The 25,742-nt window shown below is 42.6% G+C and overlaps 1 protein-coding gene across 4 annotated transcripts in view; it reads left to right on the forward strand.

Moving 5' to 3' along the window:
• Positions 1-25,742, forward strand: part of PCSK2 (proprotein convertase subtilisin/kexin type 2) — a 202,780-nt gene that overhangs the window by 89,643 nt on the left and 87,395 nt on the right. For all 4 annotated transcript variants that reach the window (XM_073339427.1, XM_073339426.1, XM_073339428.1 and 1 more), the window contains exons 3-5: positions 3,888-4,001; positions 7,774-7,882; positions 10,771-10,808. In XM_073339427.1, the coding sequence (XP_073195528.1) occupies positions 3,888-4,001; positions 7,774-7,882; positions 10,771-10,808 (261 nt within the window). The remainder of the gene's footprint in view (positions 1-3,887; positions 4,002-7,773; positions 7,883-10,770; positions 10,809-25,742) is intronic.

Genomic DNA, 25,742 nt, shown 5'->3' on the forward strand with positions numbered 1-25,742 from the left:
ATGCAGTTTCAGTCAATCCGAAACTATTCATGAATTTGACCCAAATAGTTTTGGCTGTTTGCAAAGCAACTGGTGGAGGAGGCCTAGTTAGTGGTGCTGCTGTTGTTTAGAGGTTAGGGCACCAACCTTGGCTGTAGAAACCCCACGTCCAGATCCCCACTTTGGAACAGACCCACAACACACTTCTTCAATCCACCAAAAATTCCAAAAAGTTTCTGATTTGGTTTGATGGTTGAACCATTTCCCTGCTTTTTTTAGTGGTGGTGGTGGGAGGGAGGGGGTTGAAACTATCACCAAAGCAAAAAAAATCAGTTATTCACCCAGCTCTAGTAAGAACACAGCTTTTTTCTCAGTGAACACAAACCTTAGAGGAAAAATATTGCATTTTTCGGTTTTGACATACTCCATCCATCATCTTTATGTAAAACATTCATAAAACCTCCTGTAGCATGATTTTTGTTGGGGGAGGGTGCATGTTCCTTTCTGATACATCTCCTCTTCTGACTGTAATAAAGATGTAACAATTCACTGCCAAACAGACGGGGCAACACTGAATAATGAAAGCATTCAGGGCCAATTTTGGGGTGTCCTGAACCATTTTTTTCAAGTCATCTTGAAGAAAAGACATGGAAATGAAGAATTGCTGTTTAAGGAGTTGCGCTCCAACAGTATCAGATCTTTGCTTCTTCCCTTGTTGCAGTGGGTCATGTAGAGCCAGTGGGCTTGTGTGGGAGTACAAACGCTTGAGTTCTTTTTTTCTGGCATTCTCCTGTAATGCAGTTTGATTTCTGTTCTCTAATTATTTTATGTGATGACAGCTTGGGGTTTGGAATAGCAAGCAGAGGTGGTAGCTGACAAAGACATAATCATGGATCATCTCTCTGTTATCTCCATGGAACCCCAAACCTTATTTTAGAGATCTCCGACAATCTGCTCATCCCTTTCTCTAACTCAGTACAGATATCTGGCAAAGTTCAGTAAGCTCAGTGTGGTTCCTGCTTAATCACTACCCTCTTTTCAACTTTCGTTAAGATTTTTTTTTAAACAACATTCTCCATCACTTTTAATGAACCTTTACAAATAAAACTAGCAAAAAAAAAAATAGAAGTCCCTTTTTGTTGAATTAGTTCTTTCCCCTCACCTCTTCTGTTTAGTTAAAAGCAATATAACTAATGTAAGTGGGTTTTAGAAATGAAGGAATTGCCATATCATTGTCATGTCATTGACTATTACCTGTAGTCCATGCTTTCTGGTCTCTGAGAGCAGCCAGTCCCAGATGCTTCAGAGGAAGGTGTATGAAAAGGTATAATGGATAACAATGAAGTAATATGCTCAGAGACCAAATTTTACCCGTCAGTTAGTGGCTGGCCTATGCATACTGCAGCAGGGCTTATGTCCTGTAGACATTATTTTTTTAATCGTAACAGTAACCCCAAGCCTTCAAAAATCATGAGGCAGACCCCCCAAAATAATGAAATTGGCTTAATGGCCAGATGTTTTAAAAATAATAAATTTCAGATTACTTTGTCTTTGGGTTCTTTGCCTTAGGCAGAGGTGAAAGTAAACTGGTACACCCCGGTACGGTGTCCTGGCAAGAGCCAGTGCACCGTATCGGGGTGGATTGGCTTCCCCAGGCACAATTTAAAGGGCCTGCGGCTCCCAGCAGCAGCTGGAGCCCCCGGCCTTTTAAATTGCTGCCAGAGCCCTGCTGCCGGAGCCCTGGGGTAGCGTCAGTGGGGCTGGGGCGGCGATTTCAAGGGCCTGGGGCGGTAGCAGCAGCCAAGCCCTGGGCCCTTTAAATCGTCCCTGGAGCCCCGCCGCCACTTCCCCAGGGCTCCGACAGACTCTGGAGACGATTTAAAGGGCCCGGCGCGGTAGTGACGGCCGGAGCCCCGTCCCCAGAGCCCTGGGGAAGCGGTGGTGGGGCTCTGGGGATGATTTAAAGGGCCCAGGGCTCCGGCCGCTGCTACCGCCCAGGGCCCTTTAAACCACTGCCAGAACCTGCGGCTGCCGCTGTTACCCCAAGGAGGGGGAAGGAGGTACTTGCTGGTACAGAGGGCTGGGGCTGACCTCCTCCAGTCCCGCCTCTTCCGCCTGAGGCCCCGTCCCTTCTGGGGGCCAGAGACAACCCCAGCCCAGCCCCATACCGGTAAGTCCCTAGACTTACTTTCACCCGTGGCCTTAGGTCACACATGCCTCACATTTTCAAGCTTTTCTCTGTAACCAGGAGGGCTAGAAACTGAATTTTTTTAAAAAATGGAAGCTGAGATTTTCATGCAGTTTCTTGATTCCAGGAGCAGGGGCTTTAAGAAATATGCCAAAAAATCAGAGTTGGCAAACTGCTTGTTCTGCAAGGCCAAAAAATGGATTAAATGTGTAATTGCCAGATTCAGTATAAATATAGAAGTTCTTGGTAAGTTTCCTTTTTGGAATTCTGCTAAGCTCTCCATCTCACTAATATCCTGTGGCAAACAGTACGAGTTTAATTGTGTTGTGTGGGTTTTTTTTAAAGTGCTTTGTGAGCTTTAAAATATAACACAGGGGGATATCCCTGCACTTTCTGGTCCTGTGTGGTGTATGGGCTACACTACCTTTGGGATGGTGCATGCTTTTCCTGGTCTTCTCTCTCTGCTCTGCCTTGGCCTTTCCTCCCTCTCATTCTTGTGGCTGACGTGTGTTCCCATGTGTACACAGAGGGAGCACAAGGGCCAGATTCTCAGCTGAAATAATTTGCTGGAACTCTATTGATTTTGATTATTTAAACCAGCTGAGAATCTAGCACAGGGAGTACAACTTTGACTGAGCCCTACACAGTGTGGGCAAGTAGAGGTGGACTCCTTTAGTAGTCTCTACCCATATACTCGCACTCAAGCTGGTCACGATCTGCCACTTGGTGCATACACTTGTACTTTTAAAAAATGCTTTTACTGTGTCTCTAGTATCTGTGGTTTGATCTGTTCTGTGTAATAAGCAAAACTTTCATTTCTTCCAATCTCTGTGTAACCATCGAAGCTGACTCTTTCCATTGAATCTTTCTGGGCAATATATTTGGTTCACTGTCAGGCTTTTTGTGACAAGGTGGTGTTAGCCAGCTTCCTGGTGGCTTAGAGAGCACCAAGGGTACTGGGTATGGTTGGAGTAGGAGGGATTTAGGTAGTTTGAGTGGGTTTGGAAGGTTAGAAGGGATCACTTGGACCTGTAGAGAACCTGATGAGCTGATGAGGTAATTAGCTCATGAATGGGACAGCTGGGAAAAGAAGGCAAGCAGTATAACAGGCTGAGCCAGGGAGCAGAAAGGGGGACTTCTAGTTGCTACTATATCTGTGATCTATCTGGTGCACAGGGGAGAAACAGTGACAATAAAGACACTTGGTGCAGGTACACTGGTAGATCATGTATGCTGTTTAATTCACCCAGAGGGCTTACCAGTCTACAGTGTTTCTAGGTGCTGAAGGGGAAATTCATTTACAGCCAGGCATTTATAGTAAAGAAGTTCATAAAAACTGGCAACACACAAAAAATATTTTAGAACCTCAAATGCACAGATGAAATCTCCTACACCAGATATATTTTTCATAGCACAACCTTTTGGTAGAAATGAAATGTTATTAAACTATTCTGTGTATCCAGTGTGCTATTTTTGATACAGGAAAGCAGGGCTGGCTTTGGAAATGCATATGATGAAAGCCTGAAAAAAACAAAAGTCAGTACTGGTTCAGATCCATGTCATTATTTTAACCAAAACCTGACTCCTGGAGTGGGTTTTCTTAAATAGCTTTGACTTCTATTGATTAGGAATTTTTGACTTTTCTGAGAAAAAACAAGCAGAAAAAAAATGTTAAACAAATACGGATGTTGTGTTAATAATATAAACATTACTGTTCCAGATAAAGAAGGCTGTGCAGCAGGAAGGCTTTGGCAGAAAAAAGCGAGGCTATAGAGAGATCAATGAAATTGACATAAACATGAATGATCCTTTATTTACAAAGCAGTGGTACCTGGTAAGCAAATCAGTCATTTTTAATAAAGATCTTCAGTAACCAAAAAAACCCAGTTTACTTACACATTATTCCTTCTTGTTCATCATAGAATATCAGGGTTGAAAGGGACCTCATCTAGTCCAACCCCCCTCCTCAAAGCAGGACCAATCTGCAATTTTTGCCCCAGATCCCTAAATGGCCCCTTTAAGGATTAAAGTCACAACCCTGCATTTAACAGGCTAATGCTCAAACCACTGAGCTATCTCTCCCCTACAACTTGTTGCACTAGTCTGGGAACATGCCCTCCAGACTTTTCACCAGAACTTTGAACTTATTCCAAGATAATTTTTCCTAGCATATATAGGGAGCCTGCTGCATGCTGGGACTGGAGTTAGGAGCATGACCCAAAGTTAAATGATTTGAACCTGAGTTTCTTACAGACTGGCTGAGTGCTCTAAGTACTGGGCTATTGAGTATGAGAGAGAGTAGCACCACCTTCTGCTCCTGCTCTTTGGGTTTGTCCCTAAGCCCTGGTCTACACTGGGTGGGGAGGGAGGGGGATTGATCTAAATTATGCAACTTCAGCTACGTGAATAAGGTAGCTGAAGTCAACATACTTAGATCAACTTACCATGGTGTCTTCATCCTAGTGAGTTGACCGCTGCCGCTCTCCCATTGACTCTGCCTGCGCCTCTCACGACGTTGGAGTACAGGAGTCCACGGGAGAGTGCTCGGGGGTCGATTTATCGCATCTAGACTAGATGCAATAAATCAAACCCTGCTGGATCAATCACTGCCTGCTGATGCGGCAGGTAGTGAAGACATACCCATAGTTTCCTTATGAATCTAACCCTTTGCTTCCAGATTTCCCTTTTTTAAATATACAGATAAAAACAGAGTTAAAAAGGCTTGAAATCAAAACAATTTTTTCTTGACTCCTTGATTCACTGAATTTTTTTTTTAAATTGGTTTGGGGTTGACCTGAATTGATTTTTTTAAAAAAGTTTTTGGACCTGCCAGTGAACCAAAAAATTAGTTGTTTGCACAGCTATAGTTGAAGGTGGAGGTGTCACACATAGGAAAGAAACCAAAATGGGAATAGGAAGGACCTCAGGAGCTAGAGGAAAGTTGTTGATTAAAGTTGGTCAGAACATTTTTGTTGAAACTTTGCTTTCCAAAGGAAAATGCGGGGTGTTTTTTTTTTTCAAAATTGAAACATTTTAAAAAAAATGTTGACTTTGACAACAATTCCAGGAAAAAATCAAAACAAAAAAAATTGTTTCAGAAAATTTTCATTTAGGAAAATTATGGATTTAAATTTCAGAATTTCAGTGTTTTGTTTCAGAATTTTAAAATTGTTTTGAATTTTATTTTTTTCATTTTACATTTATTTTTACATCATTTCTTGACATGTCAGTGGTAGAAGAGCATAACATGCAGTACAGATGTGTCAAAATATGACAATATAATAGTTATTTGTATTTTATTTTACTTTTTAAAATTGTTAAGAGTAGATGCTACTTCGTACTGATTTGAAACTTATTATATTCTTTTCTAGATCAAAGTGTCTCCTATTTGTGTTGCAATGAAACAATCTATTAAACTAATTTCAAATATTGTTTGCATGTTGTTCCCAAATTATGAGAGAGACAAGGTGAGTGAGGTAATATCTTTTACTGGATCAACTCCAGTTGGTGAATTAGACAAGCTTTTGAGCTATGTGGAGCTCTTCTTCAGGTCAATTCAACTATCTGTTTCATTACAACACAAACAGGAGACACTTTGAACTAGAATGAAACATCTTATATTCTAATCAGCACTAAGTAGCAGCTGCCATTAATGATTTCAAAATTTCAGAACGAAAATTAGAAATTCCAAAAGAAAATTAAAAGGAGGACGTGTGGCACCTTAGAGACTAACCAATTTATTTGAGCATAAGCTTTCGTGAGCTACAGGATGCATCCGATGAAGTGAGCTGTAGCTCACGAAAGCTTATGCTCAAATAAATTGGTTAGTCTCTAAGGTGCCACAAGTCCTCCTTTTCTTTTTGCGAATACAGACTAACACGGCTGCTACTCTGAAATCTGAAAAGAAAATTAGAAATTCAGAATAAAATTTTGATATGAAAATGTTCCTCAACAATTTCTTTTGAAATTTCCAGATTGTGGGAAATTTCACAAATATTTGTTTTGAGTCCAATTTGGAACAAAAGACACTTAGAAATATTGACCGTTCCCTCAAACCAGAAACTGAGAGTGTCAACCAGTTCTACTGTTGTTGATGATGGAAGGGAAATAAGGGATATGGTGGGAGTGCAGAACATGTCTAAGCAATTCAACTATCTATAGTTCAATACAGTCCTTGAAAAAATGTTTATCACAAATAGAGGTTATTGTGTATATTCTTTTATGTCCTTAGTGAGAATATATTTGAGGTGATATTGAGCAGATACCCTCAAACATCTGACCAACCGGTTGGTACAGAAGCACCCTATCTAAGGCCCCAGTCCAACAAAGGCATTAAGTGTGTTTAATTTTAAGCGTATGAATAATCCCATTTGATTTCAGTGGGACTACTTACATCAGGGGTTGGCAAAACTTTTGGCCCAAGGGACACATCGGGGTGGGGAATTTGCTTGCAGGGCCGTCAATGTAGGGCTGGAGCAGGGGGTTGAGGTGCGGGAGGGAGTGCGGGGTGTGGGAGGAGGTGTGGTATGCAGGAAGGGGCTCAGGGCAAGGGGTTGGGGTGCAGGAGGGGTGCAGGGTGTATGAGGGGGCTCAGGGGAAGGGGTTTGGGGTGCAGGAGGGAGTGCACAGTATGGGAGGGGACTCAGGGCAGTGATACAGGGAGGGGTGCAGAGTGCAGGAGGGGGTTGGGGTACAAGGTGCAGCAGGGGGCTCAGGGCAGGGGGTTGGGGTGCAGGAGAGATCGAGGTGCAGCAGGGGACTTAGGGCAGGGGGTTGGGGTGCAGGAGAGATCGAGGTGCAGCAGGGGACTTAGGGCAGGGGGTTGGGGTGCAGGCTTCAGCCTGGTGCAGCTTACCTGGAGCAGCTCCGGGGTGGCAGCGGCATGCACCGGGGCCAGGGCAGGTTCCCTGTCTTCCTGCGCTGGCCCAGCGCCGCTCCAGGAAGTGGCTGGCACCACGTCCCTGTGGCCCCTGGAGGGCTCTGCTCGCCTGTGGGTACCTCCCCCAAAGCTCCCATTGGCCGCAGTTCCCCGTTCGCAGCCAATGGGAGCTTCAGGGGAGGTATCCAAAGGCAAGAGCAGCACACGGAGCCCTCTGCCCCCCCTTCCCCAGGGGCCGCAGGGATGTGGTGCTGGCCACTTCCTGGAGTGGCGCAGGGCCCATGACACCATGGGAGTGGCAAATCCGCGGGCCGGATCCAAAGCCCTGAGGGGCCGGATCTGGCCCGTGGGCCGTAGTTTGCTCACCGCTGACTTACTTGCTTACATGCTTCTCTGGACTGGAATCTAAGGGCCTGACCCTGAATTCACTGGGAGTTCTACACATGGGTGCCTTGTGAGATCAGGCCCTAAGAGGGGTCAAACCTTATGCTGTCTCAGAATTCTCTTGCTGTTGCAGGTTTATTTTTCCATCTTCCATATTATATAAATATGTGCTCCAGGGTAAATGAGACATACCTGACATAGAATATGTGCAGTATGTACTAGGCAGAAACTCAATGACTGTAGAAAATGGACTATCCGTGCACACACACACGTGCATGCATGCACACGCACACAAAAGAAGAAGAAATAATAATACTCTTTTGCTTTTCAATTGATGTATTAGATCAACACTGGTCAAGCAGATGGGACCCCTGGACTTGATCTAAATGTGGCTGAAGCCTGGGAGCTGGGATATACAGGGAAAGGTGTTACCATAGGAATTATGGATGATGGTAAGTGAGGATTCCAATCCACCCTAACTAAATTAGCCTTCAACATTGGTTCTCCACTTGTAAGGTAACTCCCTTCTCTCCATACATCTGAAGAAGTGGGTTTTTTACCCACAAAAGCTTATGCCCAAATAAATCTGTTAGTCTTTAAGGTGCCACTGGACTTCTCGTTATTTTTGAAGATACGTACGACAGTTTTAGAGGTTTAAATAGCTTACTCAGTATAATCTTATGCAAAAACTTTTTTTTAAAATTTGAAATAAAGTATAACCTAGATTAATGATAATGCCAATGTTGCTCTCCAGATTCTGTAAAGACTTTGAGAGCAGCAGGGGAAAGGCACCATAAGCATATGTGTTATAATTGGGCCATTGAAGTGTAAACAGCCAAACCTTACACAACTTTAAGTAACCCCTAATTATTATAAATCACACACAGAGCTCTTTTATGGCCATTAGGTGAACGTGAGGACTCACATTGACTTCAGTGGGCTTTCAGTGGGGATTTCAATTGCCTTGCACACAGTAGATATAAGAGCATTTTCCCATGTTAAAATATTGACATTGTAGAGCAGAACCAAAATAATTAATACTTTCTCACTGGATGTCCATACTGACCCGCATATTATATACATTAATAGTTTAGGGTAAAATGGAAGTAGGAGAGAAGATACAGCATGTTGAAAAAACAGCTGTACTTTGCATGGATTCATCAGACTGTCAAAATACAAGAAAGACAAGGTAGGTATGGCAACATCTTTTATTGGATCAACTTCTGCTGGTGGAAGGTACAAGCTTTCGAGCTCCAGAGCTCTTCTTCTTCTCTCATGACCTGGGCCAACAAACACTGCACACAAAATACAGGAGTCTCTTAAAATTTCTCAGCACTTTTGAGCTAGTTGAATTTTGCAGTGGCTGTGTACACTCGCCATGGTGACTGAACAATACTAAAAATAAGTGAAAGGACTGAAACCACCAGGATCTTCAGTGATCCACTGGGATCTGTCCTTGTTCTATTCTGGTATTCCCCCCCCAACCTGTTCCATACTCAAGTGAGACAGCTGGGTAAATAGCGAGGCAGATTGGCCTGTGGTTACATCAGTATGGGGACATCTCACCGCTCTCTTCCTCGTTTTCACGGGTCCCATTTAGCAAGGCCTGCCTCTTCAGCGACTGGGCACAATTGCCACCTGAGTGACAGCGAGCTGGTTGAGGCTCAGTCTAAATTAGGCTGCTGAGGCCATGCTAGTTAGCTGGAGGGCGCATTTAGAGAGTGGAACACAGAAGGAGGTCCCCCCCCCATTAACTGATACCCTGTGACTATTCTAGCAAACCAGCTACTTACAGGAATGTTCACCAACCCAGCACATTTTAAGTAAATGTTTGCAGACAGCCCTTTCTGAATTTGTAAATGTGAATATTTGCACTTCTCAGAGTTATGCTCATCCAATCAAAGAACAGAAACATTGTGTGTGACCTGTGAAGGCCAGCCAACCCAGCTCAAGTTACCAGGAGCCCATGGTCCCTCGTCATTTCCATCAAAATTGCTGAATTGTTTTGGTGGGGTGGGTAGGTGGAATCTGAAAAAAAAAAGTCAAATTTTGTTTTGACATTTTTTGAATGACATTTTGATTTTTTATATGATTTTTCATTTTGATTTTTTTTAAACGGAGGGGGGGGGCCCTGAAAATAAAATATGCTGTTTTGGATGTAAACAAAATTTTCTCAATCTCTGGTTCAGGCATTGAACCAAAAAAATCAATTAATCAATCAATTCACGGATCTAGATTAAATCCATGGACTATACTGTTTTGTTTTGCAGAATTTATTCATTATGAGCGTCTCTTGGTTTCTGGACAGAATCACAGAGAAGTCACAAATTTTTCATAGTTTTTGTGCAAAACTATAAATAGGCCCAGTTTGCTCAAAATATCAATGGATGTGAGTGAATCTTTGGGGGATTTTCTAATTTGTAACCAAATTCAAAAGCAGTTAACTGAATGTCACATGTCTTAAACATCACACACATCTAGTTTTAAGCTCAGTAAGCGCTGTGAAATACCTTAGTAAGCTGAATGCTCAGTCTGTAATGATATTCAGAAGTTTGCAAATCAATCTGTTCCACCATTAAGAATTCTCTGGCACTATTTGCGGAAACAGACATGTTTGCCCCAGTGAACTATCCATTTTTAATTTAGGTAATATTCTGCCTACTTAATTTTTCTGTGCCATTTCCAATGGCTATGATAGTTTCCTTTCCTCTCCTACACTTTTGTGTATTAAAACTGTATGCTATTAGGGTCTGAATCCAATCTGAATCCAATCTGAGCCCACTGAAGTCAGTAGGTTTTTGATCGAGCCTTTAAAAATTTGATGTTTCCTTAACCAGAGGTGGCTGCATCTTAGAGGTGGGTGAAGTAATCTGTGTGTCAATATATTCAATAATAGAATATAGATATATATGTTTGTAAAGCGTATTGGGATCCTTTCAGATGAAAGGTACTATATAAATGCAAAATATTACTAGAACTACCATTACTAACCATATATGATCCAATTTAGATACTTGTCCCATAAATTTGGTGGCTCATTTCACACTTTTAGGTGCAAATTGGCACTTAAGAATTGATTTACTGGATTAAAAGATCCCAACTAAGATCACAGCAGAATTGGTACCCTAATTTAAAAGTCCACATTTGAATATTGGGCTCTCAGTCCAAACAAGTTTTGAGACCAGCATTATTCCTTATTATGGTTTTTCCTATAGTAGCAATCGACTCTTATTGCACTTTAGGGTTATTATAAAGTGTTTGTTGTAGGGGTTTTGGTTTGGTCTCTTTTTTTTTTGGAATGTTAACCTGTGGTTTGTGTGCTGTCTTCGTCTTATTGCAGGAATTGATTATCTTCATCCTGATCTTGCCTCAAATTATGTAAGTACACATGGACCTTTCCTGTAAAATGTGAGACTCTTTATTGTTTTGGTCTGTCTTTCATACAAAATGTTTACACACTGAATGGAGGAACTGCGCAGCTGAGCTACTGATCTTGCAGATGATAAATTTTACATAGAAAGCAAGTGGTCTAAAAATGGGACCTGGCAAATTGCCAGACATGAGCTTCCTGGGTAAGGAATGAAACAGTGAGGAGGAATGATGCTGTTACCTACCTTTAAATAAGCTGCAGTCTGCAATATTGGATTTAGGACAGAAATGAGTAACCCGGGAATTGGCTCTGAATCTTGCTGTTAAAATGCAGAATTCACCTATTACATGGAGAACAACAGAGATGCTACTTCTGTGGGCTATGGCAGGGCTGCTGTTTGTTCACAATGGCTATAGTGTGTATGAGAGTTTCAAAACTATGGTAACCATGTACTTCATTTACAACATGTGATTAAATTCAACTTTTCAGAGCATTCCCTGATCCTGCACATGGACTGTGTGTCTGTCGCACAATCAGACACTGTGTACAGTGTAAAATGATTGTTTCTTCAAACTCACCTCTGCTTTACCTCTGTTGTCATGGGCTCTTATCTCTTAGTATTTTAGACGCTGTTCTCATTGTCCTGTCATCTTTGACATTACTGCTCTCTGTCTACCTGCTTCTGCTGGTGCCCTCAGTTGCCACTCTCTGCGTGTTATGCTTTTTTTACATTGAAACTGATTGCTATGGTTGGGCCATTTGTTATGCAACGGGGCTCAAAGAAGCGTAACACTTTGGGGCTTTTGAAGCACTTAGGTAGCCAGTATTGCCTCTTTCTTAAAACCACATGCACAATAGGTGGGGCTCTCATTGCATATCAAGGTGAGAGGGTGTACCACTTTCTGGAACATTTTTTGAAACATCTTTTTGCCATGCATACTTCCCCCCCCCCTCCATTCCACATAAGGGATTGATTCCATGGTCTTTGTTATAGGACTATGTAACAAGAGGTGGTGGTGGAGCCTGGAGGGCCAGTTGGCCTAGTGGCTAGAGTACCTGGCTTCCTGCCCCTGCTTCTGTGGTTGAGGTGCCTCAGTCTTTAAGGCAGGGGGAGTAGGGGGACCTGTTCCCTCCCACTCCATCAGGTCATAGCCCAGGGCCCTGTGTATGTCACCCCTGAGTAGGGGACCTCCCAGCAGGGAGTCTATGTTCAATGCCCTGGGCTACTTCCTACTATTGCCCCTTTAGGTTGAGGCAAGGCCCCTACAGTCCAAGCTCCTGTGGTGGCTTGTCTCTTAGTAGTGCCCCCTTGTGGGCCCTGGATAACATCTTGATGTGGTCCCAGATTCCTCGGGGCAGGGCAGCTGTAAGTTTGGCGGGATCAGAACCCCCACAAGGTCTCCATGCTTCAGTCACCGAGGTTCCTCTCAGGCCAGGTGCTCCTAGGTCTCATTCTCCATCTCCTTTGGCCAAAAAGACACTACTTGGGTCCCTGGTGGCTGTCTTGGCCAGCAGGCTAGCGATCCTTTCCTTAGGTAGGGCGGCAGCTAGCTCCTGCCTCTTCGCCTGTAATCCCTGAACTGAGCCAGGCTCCCTCCTTTTCTCTCCTCTCCAAACCTGGCATGGGCTGTAGGTATAATGGGGCAGAGCTAGCTGAAACCAAATGCTCTCCTTAACCCCTTCTATGCTGGTGGGTGGTTCCTCTGCTTCACCACAGGATGTCTCCGGTATTTTCTCAATCCATTGGACAGGACAACTACTGCCATTATAATGTACGCCAATTTTTATGTATGGAATATGTGAGACAGTTCAGTATCACAGTTTTCTTTTGATACTAAGGGTGAAATTCATCACAGTGCAGAGGCCGGGCACCAAGGCTCATGCATTGCTTAAGTCTCATTTAAACTATATTTTGTAGGTTTAAACAGGATTTAAGTGGTGCATAGACCTTGTGCAGGCTCTCTACACCGGGATGCAATTCACAATAAAGGAATATACAAAACCATGCAATGCACTGTGCCTATCACATGGTCCTGGGTAATCTTTAGCTATACAATAGGCTCATTGATGTCATCTCTGTTTCATATTAATGAAAGATTGCTGTGAAAGATAAGCACAGCTTATAACCTTGTCATGTCTAGCTCTATGGCTGACCACAGATATAATGTGGAGAAGGGTAATTCAGTTTCACGGAGGATATTGGTATTTCAGAATCTAGTTCCATTCTGATTTGGGACAAAACCCAAAGATTTCAGTCCCCTGTGAAAGGGAATGGAGCCCTGACTCAGGCCTGGCAGGTTGAAGAGCATCTGGGAGCCTAAAAGCCTCAGCTAAGCTGGGGGCCAGATGGGCTGCTGAGGAGCCAGGTTGATGAGCTGCCACGTAGGATTCCATCAGACCCTGGTCTCTGTTCTGTGAGAACTTTGATAAAATTGAACCATCTTTGTGCAATGTTTTGATTTGGATTAGTTGGCGGTCTCCAATGTAAAATCGACCAGCTCTTATCAGCTGTTCTAAATCATCCAGCGTATAGCTTTGCTGAACAATCTCAACATGTCCTTGGCATTTTCTCCATCCATTGGACAGGACAACTACTGCCATTCTTTTCAATTGACTTGTGGTTTAATGTTGGAAGGTGTGGTTACAAATTTTATGAATTTGGGAATCCTGAAAGCAAAATTGCAAATAGATTTGATTTCCAAGTGTGATTAAAAAGAACAAGGAAAGCCAGGCTTGATGGTTAAAGAGATGTTACACAGATACACTGGCACAAAAATGATAGGGGAGATGATGATACATTTATTCTTACATGGGATTCTTTTCAGCCAGCTATTTTTAAAACCGTTTCAAAATCCTCTAGTGCAATTTAAGAGAACAACAAGCACACAGAAAGGGTGAAATTCTGGATCCACTGAAGTCAATAGCAAAGTTCCCACTGACTTCAATGGAGCCAGGATTTCACCCAGACTGTGTAGAAGAGGGAGGCATCCATGAATGACAATGCACTTGGAAAATAGCCAAAGAATGTAAAGTGCAGGGGTGGTCAGTTTCACACCTTATTAATCTACTTAATGACTTGATTGCAGTTATTAAATCCTGTGTTTTAACTACAATATGCTTATCCCAAATGAGTGACTAAGCCAGAAGTTTATTTAAATTGAAACAAATAAAGTACACTACACAAAGATGACCTTTATATGTGTGTCTTTTTACATCTAGAGCCAAGAGAATAGCATATGTTATTACTACTATTAACATATCATTTATCCAGCAGTAATAGTGTGGGCAAAACATGAAAGATGACTCGGTCTCTAAAAAGCTTATGCTTTGAATAGAGACACAAGGTGGTTGAGGTAGTATCTTTTATTGGACCAACTTCTGTTGGTGCAAGAGACAAGCTTTTGAGCTTCCACAGAGCTCTTCTTCAGGTCTGGGAAACATGCAGAGCGTCACAGCTAAATACAAGGTGGAAGATTGTTTAGCATAAGTAGTTAACACATATTTCAAGGGACCTTCCACCTTGAACTGGTAAATGAATATTGTCAGGCTTTGGAGCAGTGTGTTTTAAGACTGTATTTGAAATGCAGAGAGGATTCTCGATTCATCTGGTAAAGGAGGGAGTCCCAGGAGTGAGGAGCAACATGAGAGCAGGCGCAAGCATAAGAATGTGAGAAGGGACCAAGTGGAAGTGTTAAAAAGGGAACATGGTCAGAAGAAAGGAAGCATGGGGGAGCAGGGGAGACGTGAGAGCTAGGGGAAATGGAACCAGAATAGTAGGCAACAGCGGAGCTGTGCAGCGCCTTCAAACTGGCTGCTCTTGATGTGGAATGTGAGCAGCAGCCAGTAAGGTCAGCAGGAGAGTGACATTGTCCAAGCAGAAGGTGAGGAAGATGATTTTGGCAGTGACATCTTTGATGGACTGCAGGGAACAAGCTGGGAAGCCAGAGAGAGAGAGAAAATAGGTCAGCGTAAGATAACGGATTTGTTTATAGGGATGGAGAGGAAAGGGTGGCATTTAGAAATGCTATAGAGGAAAAAAGAAAAGGAGTATTTGTGGCACCTTAGAGACTAACCAATTTATTTGAGCATAAGCTTTCGTGAGCTACAGCTCACTTCATCGGATGTAGAAGAAAAACAATACTAAGTGACAGGCTCAATAAGGGAGAGGAAAGGAGGAGATGAAAGTGACATTGACATGAGTAACAGAGAGAAGAGGACTTTCCAGCAGTGATGGAGAAAGGAACAAGAGGGGAGCAGAGGGCAGGAAGGACAAACAGGAAAGGTCATGGTCCCTGTCTGACAAGATCACCCTCTAAAACACCAACACAAACTTGATCTACTTAATATAAGAGCCTAAAAACATGAGGAATAAATTGAAATAAGCCATTGTGTTTCAAATATTGCAGTGCTTCCACAGAAAATGCTATCCATACAATCAAGGCAAGGACAGTCTATATAGCTGGTCCTAGATTCAGTATGAATTAGCTGGAAATATAGGACGGGGCACAGTAATATCCTGATCCACACTAATCATATTTGAGCCAACAAAAAGCCATTTTAAAATGTCATCATCTGGGGCAAACATGTTACTTATGCAGAGAATTGTTTTTGCTTGAGTGAGCTGTAATTTGAAGCAGGTATCAAAGATTTGGTTTCAGCTGGATCTAAGACCAGACCTAGATCTAAAAATGAGATTAAATCACAGTGCTGGGACTGGATCCCTCACATCACCAAGCTCACACAAGACCTGTAGTCACCTGTTTGAGAGATGTGAGAGTTCTCGCAAACAGGACCTCAGAGTTTTGTGACATTTGCAGAGTAGGGAGGCTCTTTATTCATCCAAAGCATCTATGACTCACCAGGATACATAGCCTGACATCTAGTGTTTTATTCTACTGCCCATCAGCATAGCACGTGAGCACCTCCTACCTAAAATTGACAGCAATAGTTTCCACTGGATTTTATGGAGTCTCTGGCATGTCTCCTTTTTCAGGGTAAATTGTGCTGCTTCTTTTTTAAAACGGTTTTGTTAATTTCCTTTGTTGTATGCTTGATTGGGATTTATGGGGTAGAAGGGAGTGTCATTCTTATGGTGGAAAGACCTTTTAGAAGAGGTAGGTTTAGCATTGTTCCTAAAGACAGTCAGACTCTGAATTCACCTGATTTGCTCCAGAAGTGGAAATCCCCTCCCTTGTTCCCCTCTCCCCCAACCCACTGTAATCATCTATAAACTTTCAATATTGAGTGGCAAGGAAATTCAGTGAAAAGACAACTGAGCTGTTAAATATTGGAGAGTAATGCTGATGCCATGTTGTATAAAGTAAAGAATGATCTCATCCTCTTATCCTAAACTATATTGGGCCAGATCTTCAGCTGGTGTAAATTGACCTTGCTCCATTGCCTTCCCTGAAATTCAATAGAGGTATGACAATTTACACCAGTTAAAGATTTTCCCTTAGTTTGTGTGACAGACAGAGTAATTAGCCCAAGGCTGGGTACAGTGCTTCTGTCATACTGACAGAGAGTGGGAGTGAGGTTTGCCCAATTAAAAATTCACATCATAACCCTTCAAGACAAGTAATTGAATGTTTTTGACATCTCTCCATGTTATGGGCATTGTAAGAAAAGCCTTTGAGAACTGCTTTAAAAAGTGAACTCTCTCAGCTGTTTCCAAGCCACTTGAGGTCGGAGTATTGTCAAAGGAGAATTAGGACAGAAATCTTTTTCTCCTATGGAGACCATACAGCAATACATTTCTTATTAACATGTCACCTAGCCTGTTACATCACGGGCTTTATTTTAGCCTTATAAAGTATGGGCTCTTGAGTAAGCCATCCCATGATCGGAGTGCTGCTAGCCTGACATTTACAAGAGCAGCAGAATGACATGAGTGAGAATTAGCTTCTAGCAAAACATTACTATTGAACATTTTTACTAATGATATTGGTTGACATTTTAAAACTTGGGTGCCTAAAGTTGGGGGGGTCTATATTTAGGCCCCTAAATAAAAGTAGCCTGGTTTCCAAAGGCTCTAAAATACCTGCAGCTTCTATTTTCATGAATAAGAATCATGGGGTTTCAGCACAGTGCAAAGGGACATTAAAGATGCCCTTAATAGGCAGCTGGGGATGCCCTTGACATGGGAGAATCCTGAGGTGGCATAGAACTAGTTGTCATAGTATTGTGCCACCCCCTCATTGCTACATGTGGTGTCCTGGAAGCATGATGGGGTTTACACAGAACCCATGGGGTCTCTACAAGCTGGTGTTCTGAGTTATGCTTGGGGCCAAGCTGACCTCAGCTGGCCTAGGGATCAGAGGATTGCAGGGGTGTCTTAAAACCACCTCCTCAGCTGTGCTGAATGAGCTCTGGTGCAGATGAGGATGCGGCCCAAGTGCAACTAAGTGTAGCCATTCCGGATGGGATACTCTGCCTAATTCTGGACTTGCACACAAGTTTTACTTTAGTTTAACTCCCTGATTTTATAGGAGTTACTCCTGATTTATACTGGTGTAATTAAGTTCAGAATTTCATGCCTATAGTGAAAAGGCTACGGTTATGGATATTATAACTAGATGGCCCACACAATGGCCCAGATGCTATAAAGAATTCATAACCTCTATTTCTATGGCGGCAGGATTATAAATATTTAAATCAGTCCATGCATATTTTATGTGAACTTTAAGTTTAAATAACCTTTGTGTCTATCCTCCATAATATTTTGGTTTTATATTTAACTGAATTCATAACGTTTAGCTTGACATTAAGGGGCACAATTACAATTGTGTTCCCAATGTTACTGGGTGCTTCATCATTCCACAAAAGGGAATTTCACAGGTTTAAAATGAAGGTGAAATAAGACATTTAGCAGCTTTGAAGTCTGACATGTTATGAAAATATTCCCTATGGCAAAAGGAGCATCCAACATTCTACAGTGGAAATCCTGTCTTACAAAAGGAGCAAATTTGGGCTTCTGTTAGATTTTAAATAATATTTGTCTGCAACAACTCCCCCTAAAAAGCAGAATTCACAGTGAATATTTGTTCATATTAAGTGCCCCCAACCCACATGGTTCCTCAGCTGTGCTGTCCCTATCATTATTATGCTTTCTGTTTCTAGTCAGTTTCACAACAGGGTAGCACGCGCGAGAGAGAAGTGAGAGCTGGGGTTGATCATAGTAGGAACTGTGAGAATGTGCCATGATATTACCAGAAAAAAAAATGTATGGTTCATCTCTGAGCAAGCACTGTCAACAACCGGAAGTTTTTTTAAATATCAATTTATTCTAATAAAAAAATCAAGTACATCTGTAAAAGATATCAAGTACACAATAAAAAATGACAGGTTTCAGAGTAACAGCCGTGTTAGTCTGTCTTCGCAAAAAGAAAAGGAGTACTTGTGGCACCTTAGAGACTAACCAATTTATTTGAGCATGAGCTTTCGTGAGCATCCGATGAAGTGAGCTGTAGCTCACGAAAGCTCATGCTCAAATAAATTGGTTAGTCTCTAAGGTGCCACAAATAAAAAAATGACAAATACAGTTTAAAATAAAAATTATGGTGAATGTTCCAAATAGGGTAGGAAAAAAGACTTAATGGCAGTAAGTTGTCCAATCCATTCCCTTGGAAATGGGCTTATGAATGAAAAAGCAACATTTATTAAATCCTAACTCTAATGCAGAAGGTTCTATATATTTGATGGAAATGTGGAAAGATAGTGGGGACACAGTGATGTGATACCTTTAGGAATCTCCTTGAGAGAATTTTGTTTTTCCATGAGTTTCAAGAGTTGCTGTAAAAATGCTCATTCAGAACTGGCTGCTTATGGTTGACAAGCTGGTGTAAATGGGTTTTGGGTTCCCAATCCACAGTTTGAGAACCACTGGCTAAACAAGCCAAGCTCTTTGAGTTTCCTCTCAAAAGGAGAATTTTCCATTCCTCTGATCATCCTAGTAGCCCTTCTGTGCATATGTTCCAGTTTGAATTAATCTTTCTTAAACATGGGAGGCTAGAGTTGCCCGCAGTAGTCCATATGAGGTCTCACCAGTGCCTTGTATAATGGTACTACCACTTCCTTATCTCTACTGGAAATACTTTGCCTGATTCAATTTAGGATTGTATTAGCCTTTTTCACTGCCACGTCACATTGGTGGCTCATAGTCCTTTGATCAACACCCAGGTCTCTCTCTTCCTCTATTGCTTCCAATTGATAAGTCTCCAGTTTGTTGTTGGTGGTGGTTCCTAAATGCATGTTCACTTTGCACTATTAAATTTCATACAGTTTCTATTATTCTAGTTTACAAGTTTGTCCAGATCTTTTTGTAGGATATGCTGGTCTTCCTCCCTATTGGGAGTACCTCCCAACTTTGTGTCATCCACAGATTTTATTAGCACACACCCCTTTTTGTGCCAAGATCATTAATTAAAAAGTTAAATAAGATTGCTCCCAAAACTGATCCCTGAGGAACTCCACTAGTAACCTCCTTGCAGCCTGACCGTTCTCCTTTCAGTATTACCCATTGTAATGTCCTCTTCTCATGTGGAACTGGATCAAGTGCCTTACTGAAAGCTAGGTAGATTAGATTGACTGCATTTCCTTTTGTCTAAAAAAAAAAAAAAGTTATCTTCTCAAAGAAAGTTCAGGTTGATCTGGCACAATCTACCTCTTGTAAAACCATGTTATATTTTATCCCAGTTTCCCCTATGTCCTTAGCTACTTTCTCTTTCAAAATTCATTATAAGATCAAACTAGATCAAAGGTCAGTAATTTCCCAGATCACTTTATTTCTTTTTTAAAAATAGGTACTATATTAGCAGTTCTCCGGTCATATGTATGACCCCTGAGTTAACAGATTCATTAAAATCTTTGCTATTAGGCTTCCAAGTTCATGTGCCAGTTTCTTTAATAATCTTGGATGGCAATTATCCAGGCCGCCCAATTTAGTCCCATTAAGCTATTTGAGTTTGCCTTCCACCTTGCATGTGGTAATTTCTACTTCCATATCCTTATTTCCATTAGCCACCCTGAAACAACCCCTAAGCTCCTCATTGCTCTTATTAAGAACTGAGGCAAAGTATTCATTTAGATGTTGGGCCAAATCTCTTCCCCATCCTCAGTACTTAGTGGTCCCACTTCTTCTTCCCTTATTTATGTATGGTTATAGAACCTCTCACTATTGGTTTTAATTTCCTTCGCAAGATCCAACTCTGCTTGGCTTTTGGCAGTTCTCACTTTTTCCCCACACTTTCTGATCTCTAAGAGGTAACTTTCCTTGCTGATTCATCTTCTGTTTCTTTTGGTTAATAACCTGTTCAAGATGCTTGCTCATCCAGTCTGGTTTGCAACCCTTCCCTACAAATTTCTCCCCCTTCTTTGTGATGAAGGCTTCAGGTACCTCCTGCAACTTGGATTCAAAATAATTCCAAGCCTCCTCCACATTCAGATTCTTGAGTTCCTCAGTCCAGTCCACTTGCCTAACTAATTGCATTAATTTTTTAAAGTTTTGAAGTCAGGGACTCGAGTTCCAGAGCTATTTTTGTTTATCCTTACATTTTAAACTGAATTAGCTCATGATCACTCGAACCAAGTCTGTCCTCCACAACCAGTTCTCCTATGAGGTCCTCACTATTCACCAAATCTAAAATGGCATCACTTTGTGTTGGTTTGGTGACTATTTGATGAAGAAATCAGTCAGGTATCACATCCAGGAATATCTGAGCCTTACCATTATTTGTAGCACTTGTCCTCCAGGCTATATCTGAGAAATTAAAGTTTCCTATAATCACACAATTCCCAGTAGTATTTATTTCATTTAAAATATTAGAGAAGTCTCTATCCATATCCAAATGGGATCCTGGGGGTCTGTAGCATACCCCAAGCACTATTCCCATTCTTTGCTCTAAGCCAGGCTACATGTCCCATAATGCACTACATAATGTAACTCCCAGGAATGATCTCACAGCTCAGTCCAAGGCAAATCCACATTCCCTTATGTGACTTCAGGGAGTCCAGCCCATAGGAGAGAATGTCTTATAGGAGTTGTAGTTCTGATTCACAATGTGCTGATAGGAAACTGCATCTTAATATGATGTTGAACTAATTTTAAATAAAATGTTCTGGGTTGCTTCAAAAAAAAAAATGAAATATTCCAATTCAGGTCAAACTGACGCAAACTATTTCATTCTGATTTTCCCCAAAGGAAAAATCAAACATTCGTAGGGAAAAATCCAAAATTTCTATTTACCAGAAACTGCATTTTCTATTGGAAAATCATTCCAAGGGAAATCTCCTGACCAATGCTAGTCTGGATAAAAGCATAAATGCACAACGTCCAGAGTGGGAGAAAGATAGGAAGAGGCCCTGGGCTGGATAGAAGAGAGTGAAGTGAGAGTGAAAGATGAAGATGGGAGCAGAGAGGTGAGCAAGCAGTAAGTTGTATGGGGCCTTGCAAGCTAAGCCATGGAGGTGAAGTGTGATGTGTGATGAAGAAAAGCCAGTGAAAGGAGTTGGACATGGTCAGAGGAGAGACCCAGAAAGATGATTTTTACAGCTGCATTTTGAACTCCATGAAAAGGAGGAGATGTGAGAGTCATTTAGGCCCAGACCTTATAATAGCTGAGAAGAGAAACAATCAGGGCCTAGGTTTCAGAGTAACAGCCGTGTTAGTCTGTATTCGCAAAAAGAAAAGGAGTACTTGTGGCACCTTAGAGACTAACCAATTTATTAGAGCATAAGCTTTTGTGAGCTACAGCTCACTTCATCAGATGCATATCGTGGAAACTGCAGCAGACTTTATATATACACAGAGAATATGAAACAATACCTCCTCCCACCCCACTGTCCTGCTGGTAATAGCTTATCTAAAGTGATCATCAGGTGGGCCATTTCCAGCACAAATCCAGGTTTTCTCACCCTCCACCCCCCCCCCCCCACACACACACAAATGCACTCTCCTGCTGGTGATAGCCCATCCAAAGTGACAACTCTTTACACAATGTGCATGACAATCAAGTTGGGCTATTTCCTGCACAAATCCAGGTTTTCTCACATCCCCCCCACCCCCATACACACACAAACTCACTCTCCTGCTGGTAATAGCTCATCCAAACTGACCACTCTTCAAGTTAAAATCCAAGTTAAACCAGAACATCTGGGGGGGGGGGGGGGGTAGGAAAAAACAAGAGGAAACAGGCTACCTTGCATAATGACTTAGCCTCAGGGCCTAGACAATGGGTTTGACTGTGGGGATAGGGAGGAATGGTGGGGGCTTTAAAGATACCTTATGCAGCATCCTTTTCTTTCAGATACACAATGCTTTTAAATATCCAGGCAGAAAATGCTCAAGCAACAATGTACGAAACACGCAGTGTCTTTGTGTATTACTAAAGCACCTGCCCCAGTTCTGTCCTGTGCAGAGGGCTGCTCCTCTGCCAGGAGCAAACACTTCTGAGACAGGATTGCTTCAAGTGCTTCCCTATAAGGTTGATTACTGCAATGGTATTCTCCATTAGAGTTTGAAAGCCCTTACATACTCATGGAGGGCAGCGTCCTGCTGTTCCTATACTGTACAGGCTACCTTTCCGGTGCAGCTGGATATAATGGGTATAGCTACTTGCTCTCTAGAAGTCAGGGAGTTACAGCAAAGCTGGAATTTTCCATTCTGCAGAGACTATCGATGATGTAGTATCCATCTTTTCTTCCAAGTCTTGGAAACCCTGCAGAGGCTCTGCCTTCAGGGAATTATTTTTGCCACTACGAGAACCCTTAATTATGAACTGACCATTAAAATATGAAGCATAAGGTATTCCATGGTTTACCTTTAGTTCAGACCATATACACAGAGCTAGTGATTTTCAGGCACAAGATAAATGATCTCCTTGGAAGAATGAAGATAAACAGCTCTCACACATGGCAGTGTATTAAAAGAGAAAAACAAAGGAGAATAGCAGCTGTTGGTTTTGTGTTCACAAATTTCAGTAAATTCTTTGAGAGAAAAGGCCTGTGTGAGAGCAGAGGAATTTGGAGATAAGAGGACAGGAAGATTGAGAGAAACCGGTTATCATTTATCACACTGGTTTTGGTTCTAGTGCAAGTATTCCAGGCCCAGATCCTCAACTGGTATATATTGGCACAGATTCATTACCCAATTTACACTAGCTACGGAACTGACCACTCACTAAGAGTGGTGTAAATGACATCAGAATCTGGCCAAGAGAGTTTGACCTGCTCCTGCTTTGGCACTGTCAAGGTTCCTCCCCCACTCTGAACTCTAGGGTACAGATGTGGGGACCTGCATGAAAACCTCCTAAGCTTACTTTTACCAGCTTAGGTTAAAACTTCCCCAGGATACAAATTAATTTTATCCTTTGTCCTTGGAATATCCACTGCCGCCACCAAACTCTAACTGGGTTTACTGGGAAACGTAGTTTGGACACGTCTTTCCCCCCCAAAATCCTCCCAACCTTGCACCCCACTTCCTGGGAAAGGTTTGGTAAAAACCCTCACCAATTTGCATAGGTGACCACAGACCCAAACCCTTGGATCTGAGAACAATGAAAAAGCATTCAGTTTTCTTACAAGACAACTTTTAATAGAAATAGAAGTAAATAGAAGTAAAGGAATCACCCCTGTAAAATCAGGATGGTAGATACCTTACAGGGTAATTAGATACAAAACATAGAGAATCCCTCTAGGCAAAACCTTAAGTTACAAAAAAAGACACACAGATAGAAATAGGTTTCAGAGTAACAGCCGTGTTAGTCTGTATTCGCAAAAAGAAAAGGAGTACTTGTGGCACCTTAGAGACTAACCAATTTATTTGAGCATGAGCTTTCGTGAGCTACAGCTCACTTCATCAGATGCATGCCGTGGAAACTGCAGCAGACTTTATATATACACAGAGAATATGAAAAAATACCTCCTCCCACCCCATTGTCCAGCTGGTAATAGCTTATCTAAAGTGATCATCAGGTGGGCCATTTCCAGCACAAATCCAGGTCACTTGTCACTTTGGATGGGCTATCACCAGCAGGAGAGTGAATTTGTGTGGGGGGGTGGAGGGTGAGAAAACCTGGATTTGTGCTGGAAATGGCCCACCTGATGATCACTTTAGATAAGCTATTACCAGCTGGACAATGGGGTGGGAGGAGGTATTTTTTCATATTCTCTGTGTATATATAAAGTCTGCTGCAGTTTCCACGGCATGCATCTGATGAAGTGAGCTGTAGCTCACGAAAGCTCATGCTCAAATAAATTGGTTAGTCTCTAAGGTGCCACAAGTACTCCTTTTCTTTTTACAGATAGAAATAGTCATTCTATTCAGCACAGTTCTTTTCTCAGCCATTTAAGGAAATCATAATCTAACACATACCTAGCTAGATTACTTACTAAAAGTTCTAAGACTCCATTCCTGTTCTATCCCCAGCAAAAGCAGCATACTGACAGACACAGACCCTTTGTTTCTCTCCCTCCTCCCAGCTTTTGAAAGTGTCTTGTCTCCTCATTGGTCATTTTGGTCAGGTGCCAGCGAGGTTACTTTTAGCTTCTTAACCCTTTACAGGTGAGAGGATTTTTCCTCTGGCCAGGAGGGATTTTAAAAGGGTTTACCCTTCCCTTTATATTTATGACAGGCACAATCCAGCAAGATTCCAAAAAATCATCAGATACTTGGTGGTAAAGGTTAGGAGGCAGTAGACTATAGACATGAAGCAGTCGCCTAGCTCAGGTCTGCGAGAGACCAGTTTGCTCTGCCCGAACCTGAACGCATGTGTAGTGGCTGAGTGATTCCTCCCAGTCAGCCTTTGAGGGAGGCCACTCCGTCTCACTATGTCACCTAGTTTTCAATAATCAATTGGCAGGGGATTAGCAAGGTATAGTAACAGTTAATGGTCTAGGGCTCTGACCCCTTGGGGCAGAGGTGGGAAACCAGCAATCTGTCACCCAAGCTCCCTTGCTTGGGCAGACAGCAACCACCATCAGGCGCTAGTTCTGTGGGGGGCAGCGCAGTTAGCAGTCTTTAGCCCAGACTCCCTGGCTGGGGCAGACAGCACACACAACCAGGCTCTGGCTCTCTGGGCAGGGCAGAGCAGTTAGTTGTCTTTAGCCCAGCTTCCTGGTTTGGGCAGACCACAAACAAACACAGGCCTTTCAGCCTCCGGTGGGTAGGCTGCCTCCAGAGGTGGGGTCGGCAGCAGGGTGTAGGGGGACTACAGCTCAACCTACTCCACCGGGTCCCTTACCAGGACTCTAGCAGTGGCAAGTGATCCAGCCACTGGGTTAGTGGGGATCCCATCACACCATGCTGACTCAGCTACCAGTACCACAATCGGACTAATATCTGGTTTCCCTGGGCTACTTCCTACCCCAGTCTGTTCGTAGGGCTACATTGTTCGCGAGTTCCTCGGTGGCCGACAATCCAAGCAGCTCCTCGGGGTATTTGGTGGATGGCAGCAAGGCAGGAGTGTCTGCCTCTTTCACTGGCTCCAGCCCAACTAAGCTGGAGGCCCTGCTTCTTATGCTTGCTGCCCTGCTCTCTGCTTCCGGTGCAGGGGAGCAGGCCTGGCCTCACTCTGCCCACCTGGTGGCAGGGAGTGGTTCCTCCTGGTCAGCCTTGGAGGGAGGCAACTCCACCTCACTACAGCATGATAAAGAAAGGAAGCTTATACTGTAGCAAAAGCTGGAGTGACTAGATTTAGAAACATTTACTTATTCCCTTTCTTCCCAAAGCTATATCATGACTCACCACCAGACCGTGATTTCACATATACTGGTGTGTAAAACAGAAGTAACTCTTGAAGTCCATGGAATTACACTGGTATACAAGTGATACAAGTGAGCACCCCCCCAACCCCACATTAAGGTCTCCTCATGAGCCTCCATCTTTATGTAATCCCTCTAACACAATTTTTCGTGCTATAATCCTGCGGTCCGCTTTCTGAGGTCCT

The sequence above is a fragment of the Lepidochelys kempii genome, chromosome 3 (genome assembly GCF_965140265.1).
Source record: "Lepidochelys kempii isolate rLepKem1 chromosome 3, rLepKem1.hap2, whole genome shotgun sequence".
In the NCBI taxonomy this organism is placed as follows: Eukaryota; Metazoa; Chordata; order Testudines; family Cheloniidae; genus Lepidochelys; species Lepidochelys kempii.